Source organism: Sturnira hondurensis, unplaced genomic scaffold, assembly GCF_014824575.4.
Source record: "Sturnira hondurensis isolate 20B ecotype Veracruz unplaced genomic scaffold, ASM1482457v3 Scaffold0025370, whole genome shotgun sequence".
In the NCBI taxonomy this organism is placed as follows: Eukaryota; Metazoa; Chordata; class Mammalia; order Chiroptera; family Phyllostomidae; genus Sturnira; species Sturnira hondurensis.
The window spans coordinates 4,774,611-4,791,594 of NW_028098001.1; the positions used below are offsets into that span (position 1 = coordinate 4,774,611).

The following is a 16,984-nucleotide window of genomic DNA, read 5'->3' on the forward strand; positions in this document are numbered from 1 at the left end:
AAAACATTGATTACATTTCTGCTTTTAGTTTTTCAAACCATTTTCTATCTTCCTATTCATCTTGCTTGTTTTGTTCCCTGTCTCCAAGAGTCTTTTTTGTTTGCTGTTTTGGTTTTATTTGAAAATGAAGAGATTTCTAGACCATAAACTTTCAAAGATAGAGACAAGCGCATTTCTTTTATCCTCACTTTAATGAGTCTTTCAGATGGGCTTTAGTGTTATATGTTGGTCTGGATTTACTTGTTTGATTCTTAGGATTTTGTTTTTCTTTTTTAACTTAGGTTGTTGGAAGAGGAGCCTTTGGAGTAGTTTGCAAGGCTAAGTGGAGAGCAAAAGATGTTGCTATTAAACAGATAGAAAGTGAATCTGAGAGGAAAGCTTTCATTGTAGAGGTAAGTTGAGATGTCATTTTGTTGTGTATTTTCACCCAAGATACTCTGAATTTAATTATGAAAAAGATTATTTCTCAGTTGTCATTTTTCTTTATACTTGAATGTCAGCAATTTGGTTAAACTACAGGCAGTGCCATAGGAATGTTTTTCATTCACATTCTTTATTCTCATTAAAAATTAGGGGGAAAGGAGGCTTACCTAAATGAATTCATCTGTGATAAAATATAACCTCATCCATGTAATTCAGATCTATTTCAATACGTAGAATTTAAATTTTAAAGTAGAAAAGAAATGCTGTTGTCTCCCATTATCTAAAATTAAGGGGAATTTTGTGCATTTATTTTGACTGGATATTTTTAGAAATTCCAATGAGATTATTTTAAGGGAAAATAATTTCCAAATTTGATTTTTCTCATGTAGCATGAAAATGTACAGCTCAGTTCTCATACAAATTTGTTGATGAAGGAGAATTTAATAATCATGAAATTGTGTTATCAGACTTATTCTCTATTAATTTTGTGTTATTTTTGTACATTAAATCATAGTGTTTCATTAAATCAGTGTTTTTATCACTTTTTTAACTTCAGTGGCCAATGCATAAGTAGTCTTTACTTTATAAACTTTGTGAATTTATACTTGTGATTTTATTTAATTATAATTTTAAAATATACTGCATGATATTTTTAAATGTGTAACATTGAGAAATGACAACTTGGTTGTGATGTGATGCAGTGGAATTTGTAATTAATTAAATGAATTAAAGAATACTGATGAATAATTTGATGGTATTGTAAAGAAAGATAATCTCTGTTCTGGCCTGGTGGCTCATTTGGTTGGAGCATTGTCCCATACACCAAAAGAATGTGGGTTCAATTCCTGGTCCATCGTTCCTTCCTCCTCCCTTCCTCTCTCTAGAATCAATAATAGTAAAACAATAAAAATAATATCCTCAGGTAAGGATTAAAAAAGAAAGAAAGATAATCTCTAGTACTATGCTCCAGGAGTCTGGCATCAGCTTTGCCTTATTCATAACTTTTGTTTATAGTTTAGATAAGGTCATTTATCATACACAGTTTCACAAAACTGCCACTTACGATTTTTCACAGGTAAAAGCGTAAGTGTTAAATGCTAGGAAATAAGAGTAAAAAAGATTATAATAGCTTGGAGGGAACAATTTAATCAAAGTTATACACTATGTAATTTAAATTGTCAAACAGTTCTCTACGTATTCTTACTAAAAAAATTTCAGTCCCTTATACCTCCTCGAATCAAGCTTTCTGCTTCTTAAAGGCAACTACTTTGAATTTGTTTCTTTATTTTTTTTCTATACTCCAATTCAGACTCTTTATTATTCCTTCTAAAGTGTCTACCTTTAATCTTTGGGGTGATAAAGAGCCAGTCACTAACTTGCTTGAAGTCTGGGAGGGAGGAGATCTTTGGGTCTAATTCCAACCAATCTCTCCTCTCTTTTATTAGCTTATGTGCATAGGCATCTTATGCTACCACCACTTCCCATCCATTTGAAGGTTTTGTGAGCTAAATCTGGTTGCTTCTCACTTTTTCTCATTTAAGTCTGCTTTATCAGTTATTGCTAGTCATTCTCTTCCTACTTCCAAAACGTTCACATTCTCTCCATCCTTCTGAGTTTATGCCTTGAAAAAAAAAATGCCTTTACTGTGTTGGGATTTGGGGAAGGAACAGGAATAAATGCTTATATAGTCTGCTATCTGAAGCTCAGTGCTTAATCTGAACAAGATGAAATGAATATATATTTAATAAATGAATATGCATAATACTGATGTTAATTCTTCTATTAAGGCTGAAAATTCACAAATACTAGCTGTAGAAAAATACAGCTTTCTAGTCACATACAGTAAAACGGTTTATTTTAGTGGACTTCATATGAACCAGGAGCATAATGTAGATAAAGGAGAAGGAAAAAAAGAAGAAAGGGTGAAAGGCAGAGAAGAGGAGGAGGAAGAGAAGAAAGCAAGCCAGGAGCAGTTTAAGGGGACACATTAGTAGAAGTTTGAGATGTATATGTAGCAAGAGAAATGAGGACAGCCAAACCCCTTGCTGACCTCAGTATGAATCATTGCATCAGGGAAGCTTTAAAACTAGGAGACCAGTTAGGAAAAGGCCAGGGTAATTACTGCAGTGGTTCTGGTTGGGATTATTAAGGCAATAGTAGTGGGCCTGGAGAGGAGGAATTTTGTTCAAGAGATATGAGATGGAGTGTGGGTAAGAGAGGACAAATATGCCAAAAAAGTATAAATTTTAAGTCAAATAGACCAAAGTTCAAACCCTGGCTGCACTGCTTCCTAGTTTTAGGATATTTTAGCAGCTCACTTAACCCTCTCTGAACTTTATCTTAAAGGTTCTCATCTTTAAAATGGAAATTATAATACCTACCTTGCAGAGTACTGGGGAATTATCCAATATCTTTAAAGTGCCCATGAGGGCCCCGCGTGGAGTAGTAGGTAGATTATTCAGCCACAGGTTAGAAGATGATGGTGACGACGTAAGAGGTTCTGGCTTCAGTAACAGCCCAGTGCCATTTCTGGGATGGTGTTCTAACATTTCTTGGCAAAGTTAGTTTTTTCTTGTTTGTACTCGTGCATTGTGTACACAAAGTTATGGCACTCTGCACATTGCTTTTAACTATTCGTTTAACCTATCTATTGCCCAACTGAACTGTGAGATCTTTAGGACAGGGATTCTGCACTATTCTGGGAAGGCCTTAGGACCACAGTGCCTAAGTAGTAAATAGTGATTATCGAATGATTGATGCTTTGTACAACCCTCAGATTTTGATGATGCTATGAAGTCAGTTCCTCAAAAGTTAGCACTTTCTAAAAGAAACCTTAATCTGTTACAGCTTCGGCAGTTGTCCCGTGTGAACCATCCTAACATTGTAAAGCTGTATGGAGCCTGCTTGAATCCAGTAAGTTCCTCAGTCCAGTAAGTTTCATTGTCAGCTGCATAAGAAATCGCATGGCAGATATGTGCAGGTGTGTAGTTTAGCTATTTTGATGTCATCTTATTTCCAAGGGGAAAAATTGTGCACTACTTTATGTATTTTCTTTCTAGTCTTAGCAACATAGTATACTGAAGTTGTTGTCTTAGGCGTTCTTATCCGGTAACCTCATCTTCTTATGAGGTGTATGCTATTCTGTGATGGCACCTACTCATTAACACTGGAAAAAGACCCCAAAGATCTTGTGATTGTGTTGTTACAAGCTTCTCTACTCTTGGACAGTGGGTGCCTAGACCAACAAGGTCTTAGATCATAGATAACTTTTTTCCCCTAGTGCCATTTACGTAGGGGCCAAAACAATGTTTTCTAATGCATTTATAAAATCAAAGATTGAACCGAGTTATCTTTCAAGTCCCCTAAGATGCTCTGTGGTTAATTATTCCGGCTTGTGTTTCCTTCAGGTGTGTCTTGTGATGGAATATGCCGAAGGGGGCTCTTTATATAATGGTGAGTGTCATTAGGCCTGTCTTTATCTGGTACAATAAAATAAGTGAAAAGCTTTCAATAGAAACCTAGTTACTTAATGTTCTTCACAATTCACCTTCAGAGTCCCAAAAGGAGATGATTTTTTTTTAATCTGCTAAAGATTAAAAATAAGCACTACAACATTAGTATGTACAATTTAGAACTCTTAAGTATATCAGTCTTTTAACTTGGTGGTACTCTTCATAATGTTAAACACATTTAAGCAAAGTAAAATTTGTTTTTTAAATAGATTTTAAAATATCTTCTTTTAATTTTTTTTGCCTCTCTTAGCTTTGAGCCTCCTCATCTTAGAACTCTAATTATATTTCCATTTCATTCTGCTTTATTTTGCTTTCTTTACTTTTTTAAACTTTATTGTTTACACTGTGACAGGTGTTCTCATTTTTACCCTTTGCCCTCCTCCACTCAGCCCTCACCCCCCCATTTTGCTTTCTTTTCAAAAAATAAAACTGAAATTCACTTTATAGAACATTTTAACAGTGAAAGAAAACTGTGTATTATTGACCTTTATAAAACAGAGCTTTTTCACTCTTAAGAACCACTAACCATATATATAAATGTATTATCACTTGTACTACTCATGTAAAGTAAATTACTCATTTTATTTTTTAAATTAACATTATTTTATATAACCTTTTACTTATATTTACTTCCCGTGTGTTCATCATTGTTGGTGGGTGTCTAATACTCTGTTGTTTCATTCATTCATTCATTCATTCATTTTAAAGATCTTATGTATTTATTTAATTGTAGAGAGAGGGGAAGGGAGGGAGAAAGAGAGGGAGAGAAACATCAATGTCTGTTTCCTCTCATGTGGCCCCCACTTGGGACCTGGTCCACAACCCAGGCACGTGCCCTGACTGGGAATCGAACCAGCCACCCTTTGGTTCGCAACCCGCTTTCTGTCCACTGAGCCACGCCAGCCAGGGCTCTGTTGTTTTATTTGGTTAAACTGTTTCTAGTCGTTAGCTGTTGTAGGAAGCATAATTGTAAACATTTTGGTACACACTGTGTTTCCTTTTGAGCCACTCTCTCTCTCTCAGAGTAGCATGCCTCACATTGCTTTTTATTTATTTGTGCGGGTGCAACTATCAATATGAAAACTATGGTAGTGTATATTAATTTCACTTAAGTGTACATATAACATTCAGTGGAAGTGCTATAAAATGTTAGGTACTTATGTACTGGTTATTCATTTGAAATTATTGGATATTTCCGTCTTCTTATTTAGAAAAGTATTCAAAGCAGGACTAGCGGGAGCATGTGTTAGAAAATACCCAGTCGTGTGTTCTGATAGTGCTTGCATTCCTCTTGTATCTTTTGCTATAGGCAATAAAGTTCTTTTTAGTTTGTGCCTTTCTTTTGCAGTGCTGCATGGTGCTGAACCATTGCCGTATTACACTGCTGCCCATGCCATGAGTTGGTGTTTACAGTGTTCCCAAGGAGTGGCTTATCTTCACAGCATGCAGCCCAAAGCTCTAATTCACAGGGACCTGAAACCACCAAAGTAAGTCAGTCTCTGTCTCTGTCTGTCTGTCTGTCTCTCTCTCTCTTCACCCCCTGCCCCTAGTCCCTAATTCACATTGTAGGTTGCACATGAGCTTCTCTTTTCTCTTCCCTTTTGGCTGGCTTAAGAGTTTTTTTTTTATTGTCCATCAATTAGTCATTCATCTAAGCTTGCATTTTAGAATGTTGTCTATAATAGCATCTTTATTTTAGTCAAATATTATTTTTAGTAACTCCTACCTTAGATTAGCATACTTCTAGAATTTTTTAGCCTATCTTATTGTGCTTGCATTATATATTGTTGCTTCCAGACAGTTCCATAAGAACAGAGACAGCTCTTATCTTGTTCTCTGCTGTATACCTAACAGCTAGCACAGTGTCCACACATAGTAGATATTCTTTGAAAATTTACAGAGTGGTTACTATCAACCTGTTCAGAGGAAGGCAAAGGGGCAATACTGGCATCTGGATAGAATTTGAAAATATTTTACATCCCTCCATAGTGAGGATCCTGGGACTTTGAAAGAACTTCAAAATTCCCTAAATAAGTACTTTTTTTTTTTTTAGATTTTTATTTATTTATTTTTATCGGGAGGGGAAGGGAAGGAGAGAGGGACAGAAGCATCAACTTGTGGTTGCCTCTTGTGCCCCCTACTGGGAACCTAGCTCACAACCCAGGCATGTACCCTCACTGGATATCGAACTGGCAACCCTTGGTTCACAGGCCGGAACTCAATCCACCGAGCTACACCAGCCAGGGCCCTAAAGAAGTACTTTAAAAGGCTAAAACTTGCGGGGGGGGGGGGGGCGCTTATTTGTATAGGAATTCAATGAAAGAAAACGTATGTATGGTGTTTATTATCTTTTTCCCCCTCTAATTTTTTTCTTCTTTATCCAACTGTGACAGAGTAAAAGAGTCCCCATATGTCCTCCACCACTAAGAGGTTTTCCCTAGGGAGTAAGTCTTAACTATTCCATTCTCTTAATACTGCTTTAAATTGTTAAAATGTCCCTTTTGGGTATAGCTTATAACTCTCACGTCTAATCTGATACACTCTACACAGGCTCAAGTTCTTGGAACCACTGTTCTCACTAGTGAACCCTATTTTTCCTCAGCAACCCGTCTTGGTTAGCAAAGAAGAAATCACTTAGCCTGTTATTTTTTTTCTCCTTTCCACTTGTATTAACAGAGTTGAATTATCAAAGCAAAATCATGGAAATATTGCTCTTTTCCAGCAACAAATTGACTGACTCAGAGGATACAGGCAAGCATCAGGCACAAAGTACCCTTTACCTGGAGAAGCCATCGGATGCAGCTCCCTGAAGTGTCCCTTTCCTTCCGTGTCAGAGCAGGTTTTGGCTTTGGAATAAGTGACTAGCTATTAACATATGTGAAAATATCTCGAAAGGAAGTCATTTCAGTTTTCTAACATCTTTTGTATTCCATAATTACACAGCTTAAATTACTACCCTCATTCACTATCCAACCATGTACCATAATCCATAAATTCTAGGATTTAAATTTTATTTAACCAGCCTATTTAAATAAACCAGATGTGTCCTAATTAAATCTAAACCATTTGTAGATAGGGACTCTCCTTTTGCCAATAAATACCAGTAACACGTTTATAAAAGCTCTGAGCCAGATCATTTGTTCCTCTTGGAACCTCCTTGTGGTTCTATCTGTAGTAGTGTAGATTGTCTTTGTACCACGCCCCCCACCCCCACCCCAGGCTACAAATTGGGCTTACGAATTAGAATCGACTTTTTAGAATGTACTGGGGCAATGAAAATTCTTTGGAATGACTGCGCTTTCATATACAATTATATATAAGCACATGTGCTATATCTTGTCTCTGGAAAACCTACAGATATGGTTACTAAGAGTTCATCAAAATGGCATATAAAGAAGGCATCTGGTGGTTTGGTGAGGTGTTTTACACAGGATCAGCTTGTGTTCATGTCCCTATTTTATTTACCTTTTGCAAGTTAATTTGCATGTACTTAAGAAATAAAAATGTGTTTTGGGTCCTAATTCTATGAAAGTAAGCCTACGAAAATAATTTAGGTTCTTATTTCAGTGAGCCTTGAATGCCGTGCTCAGAGTTGGTGAACTGTTAACATGAGTAAAGGAGTGCTGATTTGTAATAGTGATAATATAAAGTCATTCAGAAAGATTAGTGTGATATCTTGAACACACCAGGATAAAACATGGAAACCAGGTATAGACTTCTTATCTTTGATAAAGAATACTGGAGGAGCTTGAACAAGAACAGTGAAATGGGAAAAAATTTTGTTGAGCATGTAGAGGTAACTTGCATTTAGCGTTCTCTCTACTTAAATTATAGTGTGGCATTATGGAGATGTAATTAGTAGTTTATCTGACTTATCTTAGTCATGTTGGACTAAAAGAAAACTAACTTTCTAAATAATCTCTCTAGTTAGAACTTTAGTACAACATTATATACAAAGAATATATAAAATTGTAATTACAATGAATCCCCATGTACTGCTGTTTAATATTATTACAGCATATGATGCGGATTATGTTACCCTGTCTTTATTTCTGTTTGTCATCAGAAGGAAAACCTGAGCAAGAGTATGCTTCTTTGTGATTGTACTGGATTATATCACACCTAGGAAAGTCAGAATCTTCATTTCAGAAAGTTTTCTGGAAGTCTTTTATTAAGCCATTTTGACAATCATAGATAATACTCCTCCCACAGATACTTTATAAATGTAAAATGGTTTGAATATTTTAAAAAGTTCCTTTAAAATGGACATGTAAAATGAGGATTTACCTTTTATATTGGTTTTACTTTGTTTTCTTTAATTAAATGTTTTTAAAACAATGCATGTTCATGATTAAAAACAAACTCAAACAGTATACAAAAATACAAAGTCAGTCTTTCCTGCCTCCCATTTTCACTCCTCAGCAGTAGCCACTGTTTTGTTTTGTTTTGTTTTTGAGGATTTATGGATTATACTGTACATAATGTTGCTTTTTCTGCTTACGTGGACATCTTTCATACAGATATTTACCTCTTTATTTTTAATAGATAAATAGCATTTCTTATATACTCTTAAGGAAAGTGAGTACTTAAAATAGAAACTATTCTTGGCTTCATTAGCAGTCTTAGACTTGGAAGACCTGATTTATAGAGCTGTTTTTAGAAAATAAAATGCTATTGAATCATTTGACATTTGGATATTCTTAAACATTTTAATGCTCTAAATTGGTGCTTCTCAAATTTTTCTGCCTGCCCAGAACAGAGTAATGATATATATTACCTCAGTAGATCTGGGAGTAGGGACAGGGTCTACAAAAGCCATAAGGAAAATTACATATGAATTTCTGTTCAACTTCATATATTACGTGATTTGTTTTAAAGTTAATATTAGGGTGATGAATTTCTGTTCAACTTCATATATTACGTGATTTGTTTTAAAGTTAATATTAGGGTGTTAAAAATACTTAGAACTGAGTGAAAGTGATGGTCGAGGGAGACACCCCAGGGTAACTTTGACCTGGGGCTCTGTAGGCTCCCTGCAGCTTGTCCCAGCATACATTGATAACACTGGCAAGGTTTTGTACCCTTGTTTGAGAGGCACATAAAGTTTAAGCTGGGATATGTATGCATTTTAATTCTAACACCTTGTGTGTGTTCACAGGGATAATACAGAAATGTGGCTTGGGTTCTTTTTTTTTTTAAGGTTTTATTTGTTCATTGTTAGAGAGAAGAGAAGTGAGGGGAAAAGAGAGGAAGAGCAATATCACTGTGTGGTTGCCTCCCACGTGGCCCCCACCAGGGACCCAGCCCACAACCCAGGCATGTGCCCTGACTGGGAATTGAACTGGCGACCCCCTGGCTTGCAGCCCGCACTCAATCCACTGAGCTACACCAGCCAGGGCAATAAAACATTTTTAAAAAAATTTAATAGAGTAAAATGTGCGAGAAATGAAAATATCAGAAATCAAAGATGGCCAAAAGGACTAAATAAAACATTTAGAAATAATTAAAAATTTTAAATAGGAGCTATAAAATAGATGACAAGAGAATTAGTGAGCTGTGAGATATATCTGCACTTACCCAGAAGGTAACAGGCAGATGAGAAAAAAGTGACAGATTAAGAAATGTAGAAAAGGAAGAGAAGGACTAAGAGTATATAATTATAATTCTGGGAGAAGAAAATAGAATGGGGAGAAACTTCAAAGGGGATTGGCCAGGAATTTTCTGAATAAAAGGTAAGAATTCTAAGCAGGATAAATGAAAAGGAATCTACCCTATGACATACCATAATGAGCCTACAGAACAACAAAAACAAAGGGAGATTCTAAAATCTGCTAAACAGAAGAGAGATGACCTACAAAGGCTTGGCAGTCAGGTGGAAGTGTACTTCCAACGCCAAAAGGGAAGCCATAGGACTGGAATCAACTTCACAGAGCTGAGAAAAAAAGAGTTAACTATCCAGGAGTGTGTCTGCCTTAAGTTGTTTTTAAGGAGGAAGGGAGTGAACTAAAGACATTTGGAAACAAAACCTGAGAAAATTCACTATAAGCAGGTCTTCATTAAAGGTATTTGAGGAAGAAAGAAAACGACTTAGAAGGCAAATACAAGATTCACAAAGGGGTGGTGAAGTAAAACCAGTGAACGTGCATTAAAGTGCATGTCTGCTCTGAAGGAGCGTCTTGCATGTCAGGTGATCTGATCAGAGGGGCTTCGGAATGCAGACTTGTTCCCATTGGTTTGCGGAGTAACCCACGTGTGCGCACGTCTTTTAGATAAGGGTGTAGTCATCTACATTTCTAAATGGCACCTTTTTCATAAACACAAAAATTACCTTTTACTTTCATCGTTCACTTTGTACATTCAGAATGCTTTGTGTTTTTCATTATAGGAATAACAAGTTGCATTGGGTATAAACCTTAAGACTGTGTGTGTATCCGTTTGTTAAGGAAATCTAAATACTTGGGTATATTAGTTGTTTTAACACTAGCTACTATAGGCAGTCTGAAGCTTATCATAATAGAAATTTATTTCACTCCTGTGACATCCAAAACAGGTATTCATTCATATTTGGTAGATGACCTTCCATATGGTAATTTAAGGATCTAGTTTGGGTCTCCTTCATCTAGTACTTCCGCCATCCTCCAGGACTTGAGGGACCAACAGATAAAGAGAAGGGAGATGTATATGAGAAGTTTTTTGAGCCAGGTCTAGAAATGACCTGTGTCCCTTCTCCCCGCATACCAGTGGCCACAACTCAATCTTAGCCACACCTACCTGTGCAAGAGAAGGTAGGAAATGAATCGTATGTTCCAGAAGAAGCGGTGGGTTTGGTGAGCAGCTGGCCAGTCCCAGCCATGTCTACTTTCTGGTCCCAGGATCTTTTCTACTTTTCCCACAGGTAGAACCACTCACTGCCCTTTGCTAGTTAAACACCCCAGAGGCACTCTTGGTCACCATCCAGCTCACTGTCCAGCGTCTCGGGATGATGTGCAGTCCTCTCCAACCAGTCTGGATGTGGCTCCTCCCAGCCTTTAAATTAAATGAATTAAAAAGACAAATTATCTCTCACCTTCACATTCCCTTCCCCGAAACACAATCACATGCAGAATCTTCATTTCAGAAAGTTTTCTGAAATGGTAGAAGACAATCAGTAAAAGCCTCCTTTGGGGAGAGGAGAATGGAGGCATACAGTAGTTACTGGTTTGTAGGGAGGAGGGCCTGCATGGTCTGGTCCCTCTGCCCTGGAGGTGAAAGACTTTCTTGGTCAGACCCTGATCCTGGCCCTGTAGCCGAACTCCCTTATCCATTGCCCAAGACTCCTAGCTCTACTCTTTTGTAGGTTCGTCCCTGTCCGTTCTCCATAGCCACGTCAGAACTGGGTTCGGGGGGCATACGCTCCCCTCACAACTTGGACAGCTATCACAGCCCACTTCCTCCTTTCACCGATGTGAGGCCAAAGGCTTTTTTATTCCAGACTAGTGGTGTCCTTAGCAATGAAATGTCTGCAGTAGGCTTTTGATTTCCCTGATTCTACTCAGTTCCATGCATCTGTGACACTAACAGAATTCTTACTTACACACAGTCTTGGATTTGGTTAATATGATTCCTGGCCTAAGTGATTTTTCTCAACTGAATGTGGAGACGCCTTGAGGTTACCAAGTTTAGGCAGGAAGTTCTATTAATTTGTTCAGTGCTGCAGTGCTGAGTCTTTTTTTAAAATTTCATTTCAATATTTTTAGAGAGAGAGTGGAAGAAAGGGAGAAAGTGGGAGAGAAGTATCGAATGATTCTCTCTCACATGCACCTCAGCTGAAGACCAGGCCTACAACCCAGGCATGTGCCCTGGCTGGGAATCAAATCAGGGTCTTCTCGCCCTGTAGGGCGTTGCCCAGCCAACTGAGCCACAGTGGTCAGGACAGTACTGAGTCTTAATGGAACTTGGTCAGTCTTACTTCCTGCTAGTGGAGTATAGAAGCAATCAGCTTTTCTGGTCCTTTAAAACCAGACTATTACAGGAGACAAATTTCACCAAATGTTTTTCCACATCACTGCATGGATCTCTGTCTTTCCAGCCTCCAGTTTCAGGTTTTTTGTTGCCTACTGCTAAGCCAGTACCAAATACACTAGATTTTTGTTAGAGCAACACCAACATAGTTACCATTTTCTTACATCATGTAGCATAACATTATTATAATAGGTAAGACTTGGATTTCATGGCTTAACAGTACAGGATTTTTTTTGCCCCAATCATATGAACTCCAGGGTCGCTGTTCCTGATTAGTGGGCATTTTTTCATATGGCAGTTCAGGATCCCAGTCTCCTTCTGTCTTGTAGTTCAGAATCCTTTGCATTCAGTGCCATGGGAAAGGGAAAGGAATATACATGTGCGGAACTTTATGGACTAGGCTTGGATGTGAAGTACATCGCTTCCACTCATATTCTGTTAGCTGGAATACCTAACTACTTATAATCCTGGGAAATCAGTGTGCCCATGAGGGGGAGGAAACGGGTCCGTGAACAGCTAACCAGTCTTCTACATGAGGCTAAAGACTCATTTTTGCTCACCGTAAGGTTAACGAGAACAAGATTTGCAACAACTTTTAGACCATGATCCAGAGCATGACGTACTTCACAGACTATAATGTGTTAACTGAAACAGTTTTCATGAAACAATAAATCTTACTTGTTGTAATGTCCTTTGATAGTTTGTATTTTATTTTTTAATTACTTTATTATTCTTCAATTACAGTAATCTGCATTTCCTCCTCACCCCCGCCCCCCAGTGTATTGTTTTACTTTTAAGGTGCTCTCATAGTCTACTGAGCTGATTTTGTGATCTGGCTTTCCAGATTGTCATCTGGATTTTAATGATTTTGATTTTATGACTAAATTTTTGCTTGCAATTTGAAAAACACAGGATAGGTAATTTAAGGATAGGGCCAGCAGGCGATTTATAAAGGCATTGATCTTCCTCTGGGGGCACCATTTTGTTGACTACTCCAAGTTTTTTAAACCCCATGTTTTATTTTGGCCCAGAGAGAAGTAGTATCAGGAAAGACTGTGGAGATGGAGATGGAGACATCCAGCTGTGGGTCTAGCAGTCTTCCTCAGAGAACTAGATTAAGATCAGTTAATTGTTGCTGATAATCCTCTGAACTTTAATAAGCTGTTAGAGCGAACAGGTAACATTTCCCAGAAGCTTAATGGTGACATTGTGCTTAATCCCGTTTCCACAAATGTCCCTTATTGTACAATCAAATATTAGTCTTAAACCTTTGTTTTTTGTTTTGTTTTTAACAGCTTGCTGCTGGTTGCAGGAGGGACAGTTTTAAAAATCTGTGATTTTGGTACAGCCTGTGACATTCAGACACACATGACCAATAACAAGGGGAGTGCTGCTTGGATGGCGCCTGAAGTTTTTGAAGGTAAAATGACAAGCACGACGTGATTGATAATCTGTCTTATTACTCCATGTAAATTCAGTATGTGTTTATGATCTTGTGCCTGGTTTTATGTCTACGTGGTATGTAGTTATAAAGCATTTACTAAAGTCTGAGGAGGTGTTGAGTATAGCTGTAGATCTTAAATCTCCTGGGAGGATTTAAGTTGTCCAGCACCTTCCATGCAGGTTCAAGCAGGTATGCAGCTGATCCTCATTCTCAGATGGTGGAAAAAATTTAAGGAAATATTTTGGAAAAGGATATACAAGTATTTCATTCTCTGCCCCAGAAAAAGTATGTCTTATTTAAAGATAAGGCCTGTGTCTCTTGATGAAAAAGTAGAAAATGACAAACTTTCTAAAGTAGATTTTATAGTTCATTATTAATACCTAATTCATTAAGTATTCGTTAGGCCCTGGCCAGGTAGCTCAGTTGGTTAAAGCGTCGTCCTGACACACCAAGGTTGTGGGTTCGATCCCAGTCAGGGCATATACAAGAGTCAGTCAATGAATGCATAAATGAGTAAAACAACAAATCAGTGTTTCTCTCTCCCCCTCTTCCTCTCTTTCTCTAAAAATCTATATTTAAAAAAAAAAACTATCATAACAGTCCTGAGCACATTTTTTGAAAGGGTATTTGTTGTAAAGACTTAAGAAACTTCAAAAAGAGTTGACTTCTTAGCTTCACTTGTGGCCGCCTCTTATTTTTTGTACATGATGCCCATTCTTAAAATTTATGAAAACAGTTGTTTCTGTAAGACCTGTGGGAAAATGTCCTGAAATTATACCATTTTTTTTCTAGGTAGCAATTACAGTGAAAAATGTGACGTCTTCAGCTGGGGTATTATCCTTTGGGAAGTGATAACACGTCGGAAACCCTTTGATGAGATTGGTGGCCCAGCTTTCCGTATCATGTGGGCTGTTCATAATGGTTTGTGGACAGACATTTTTCTTTAATATATTTCCCCCGTAGGTGACCGTTTATCTTTAACATTAAAATGTACAACTCTTTGTTACCAGAATACTTTTCTGCTATCAGTTTCCCACCCTCCCCACAGCCCAAAACTCAGGCAGGGCAGGACTGAGTAGTGGTCCCAGTGTTTACACAAGACGGAGGGTGCAATTGGGAAAGACCTTGTTTACAGGAGGTCTGCTGGCTGTGCTGATTGGGAAAGGCCCTCACGAGACACCGGGAGCCAGCTACTTCGGTTGGCTCTCTGCAGAGGCTAGAGAAGCATTGGACTGGACTCTGTGGAGGAATAAATGTTAAAATTAAATAGACTAATTAATTAAATCTCTCACGTGGTTAAGGTTATTGGGGAGCTTATAGCCTTTTTTCCCTTGAGGATCACAAGGGTCTCACTGAGAAGAGAAGGGAAAAAATAATGAGTTGTTACTTAAGCTGTTCAGAAAGGTAAAACACAAAGTGATTTGTGTATATTTTAATATCTTCTCATTCATCCTTATGAGGCAAATACTATTACTGCCTCATTTTACAGTTTTACAGATTAGGAAACTGAGACCTAGAGAAGTTAAGTAACTTGCCCATGGTCACAAGATAAGTAACTAATATTGCTGGGATTCAGTCCACATCTTTCTGACTCCAGTGCTCATTTTTAAGTTATGGTGACTTAGATTCAATGTCCTTATATCCCTTCTGTTCATTTTATATCCCTCCCTAGAATGTTTTTAACCACCCATGATGTTAAGAGTTCGTCTTCTTCATTGATCAAGTTACTTCATACTTGCTTTGGGAAAATAAGCTTCTTCATGAAGGAAAATTGCTTAACTTTACAAAATTTTAACATCACTCTCTGTTACTTAATTTCTGTCACTTGATTATAATAACTCTGATTACTGGCATTTTAATACATTAGTCTACAAGTGATAAAAACACATATATCTCCAGCTGTTTAGGTCATCCGTAGACCTACCAAACAGTACCGTCACCTCAGTGATCTTTCCCCTTTACCAATTTTCTGTACTACCTTTCATTTTCCTTTAATGTCACTGTAGAGAATGCTAGAGCATTTTTCTCTCACTGTCAGTTGTCAGTAGATGATAACTGAACAGCAGTGTGGTAAGGGATAAAAGAACTAACTTGTTAACTGATAAAATTGCAAAGATTTCATTGTATTTGAGACCTTCTTTAAGTTATGGACCTTACTGATAATGTTACAGTTTTGATAATTATACAGACGTTGGCAGTTTTCAGCTAGTGAAATGATTGATTCATAGCAGCCTAAAAGTCTGCCCCCACAAAAGAGTCATTTGGAGATGGCTGTTTAGGTATGGAAGATGATTTCTCAAACTTATTTGAAACTTTGTAATGAATCTGAAACTATAGTTCAAGTAAGATCATCTCAAAGTACCATTCCATTTGTCTTTTAATAAAACACACACAATGCCATTATTATTTGTTAAAAGAAAATTTGTAACAAATGAAATATTATTAATTCTTAGTCTTACTATTGCCATACTGCATATAAAATTTTTAATTTAACGTTCGAAATGGTGTATCTTCTCTTAATGAAAATACACTATTACCCTAAACGACCAAAGGAAGAAATGTACTTTAATTACTCCAAAAAAAAATCTTAAATTACAAGGTCTCTAAAATAAACACTAATTTAGAAATACGTATAAAACGCTGACAATATTCTTTGGGTAAATACATTCTTTCCCACCCTACTTTCATTTTTAATTTAGGTACTCGACCACCGCTGATCAAAAATTTACCAAAGCCCATTGAGAGCCTGATGACTCGCTGTTGGTCTAAAGATCCTTCTCAGCGCCCTTCAATGGAGGAAATTGTGAAAATAATGACTCACTTGATGCGGGTATAATCCTTCTTTTGAGGGGCTTTGGGTTTAGGGGAATGTGATATATACTGAGTTTTAATGGAGTTTTAAGATAAAAGGACTTTATTGCTGATTTTTGCTTTATACTTTTCTATATTTTCCAAGTCTCAAAGGGCATTTATTACTCATAATCAGAGGAGGAAACATTATTTGGGGGGAAAAGTCTAGTTCTTTATAATGAAAAGGCAGCTAGATAGGTTTTTGGCTAAATGGATTTCTGGACTTGCTTTTTTTCCTCCAGCTTAACTTAGTGGATAAATGTGTTTGTTTCTGGCCTGTTGCCTAATCTGTAATATGAGAGTAGCTGAGTTAGTTGATCTCTAAATACTTTATAGGACTTAGGTATTTTATTACTCTAAATACTTGCTAAACTAAGTTTTTAATTTTCTTTAGTGTGAATCTTCATCAAGCAGTTATTTATACAGGGCCATAGAGAGATTGCATTCCAAGACATTTATTTAAGTGATTTTTTTGACCTTTTGTTTTCTCATTGCACATTTTCAGTCTTCCATTTGCTATTAAAAAGTTACTATTTTCTAGAATTTATAGAATTTTTTAAATTTAGAACAACTCTTTTAAATAATTAGCAAAATTTTCTGGTCTATAAATGAAGTACTTCTAGAATTATTTGAATAATTTTAGGCCTCTTGTTTTTGGTTCACTAACAAAATCTGTCAAGCAGTATTTTGACTTTTAAAAGTTAATGTACTTAATAAAAGTACTTGAATTTCAGAATGATTTGAAGTAGAACTT

The 16,984-nt window shown here is 36.9% G+C and overlaps 1 protein-coding gene across 3 annotated transcripts in view; it reads left to right on the plus strand.

Moving 5' to 3' along the window:
- MAP3K7 (mitogen-activated protein kinase kinase kinase 7) overlaps window positions 1-16,984 on the plus strand; it is a 60,655-nt gene that overhangs the window by 11,278 nt on the left and 32,393 nt on the right. For 2 of the 3 annotated variants that reach the window (XM_037039266.1, XM_037039268.1), the window contains exons 2-8: window positions 282-392; window positions 3,271-3,336; window positions 3,831-3,876; window positions 5,284-5,422; window positions 13,232-13,356; window positions 14,173-14,301; window positions 16,080-16,210. In XM_037039266.1, coding sequence (XP_036895161.1) covers window positions 282-392; window positions 3,271-3,336; window positions 3,831-3,876; window positions 5,284-5,422; window positions 13,232-13,356; window positions 14,173-14,301; window positions 16,080-16,210 — 747 coding nt within the window. The remainder of the gene's footprint in view (window positions 1-281; window positions 393-3,270; window positions 3,337-3,830; window positions 3,877-5,283; window positions 5,423-13,231; window positions 13,357-14,172; window positions 14,302-16,079; window positions 16,211-16,984) is intronic. The other variant, XM_037039269.1, reaches the window with a different exon arrangement.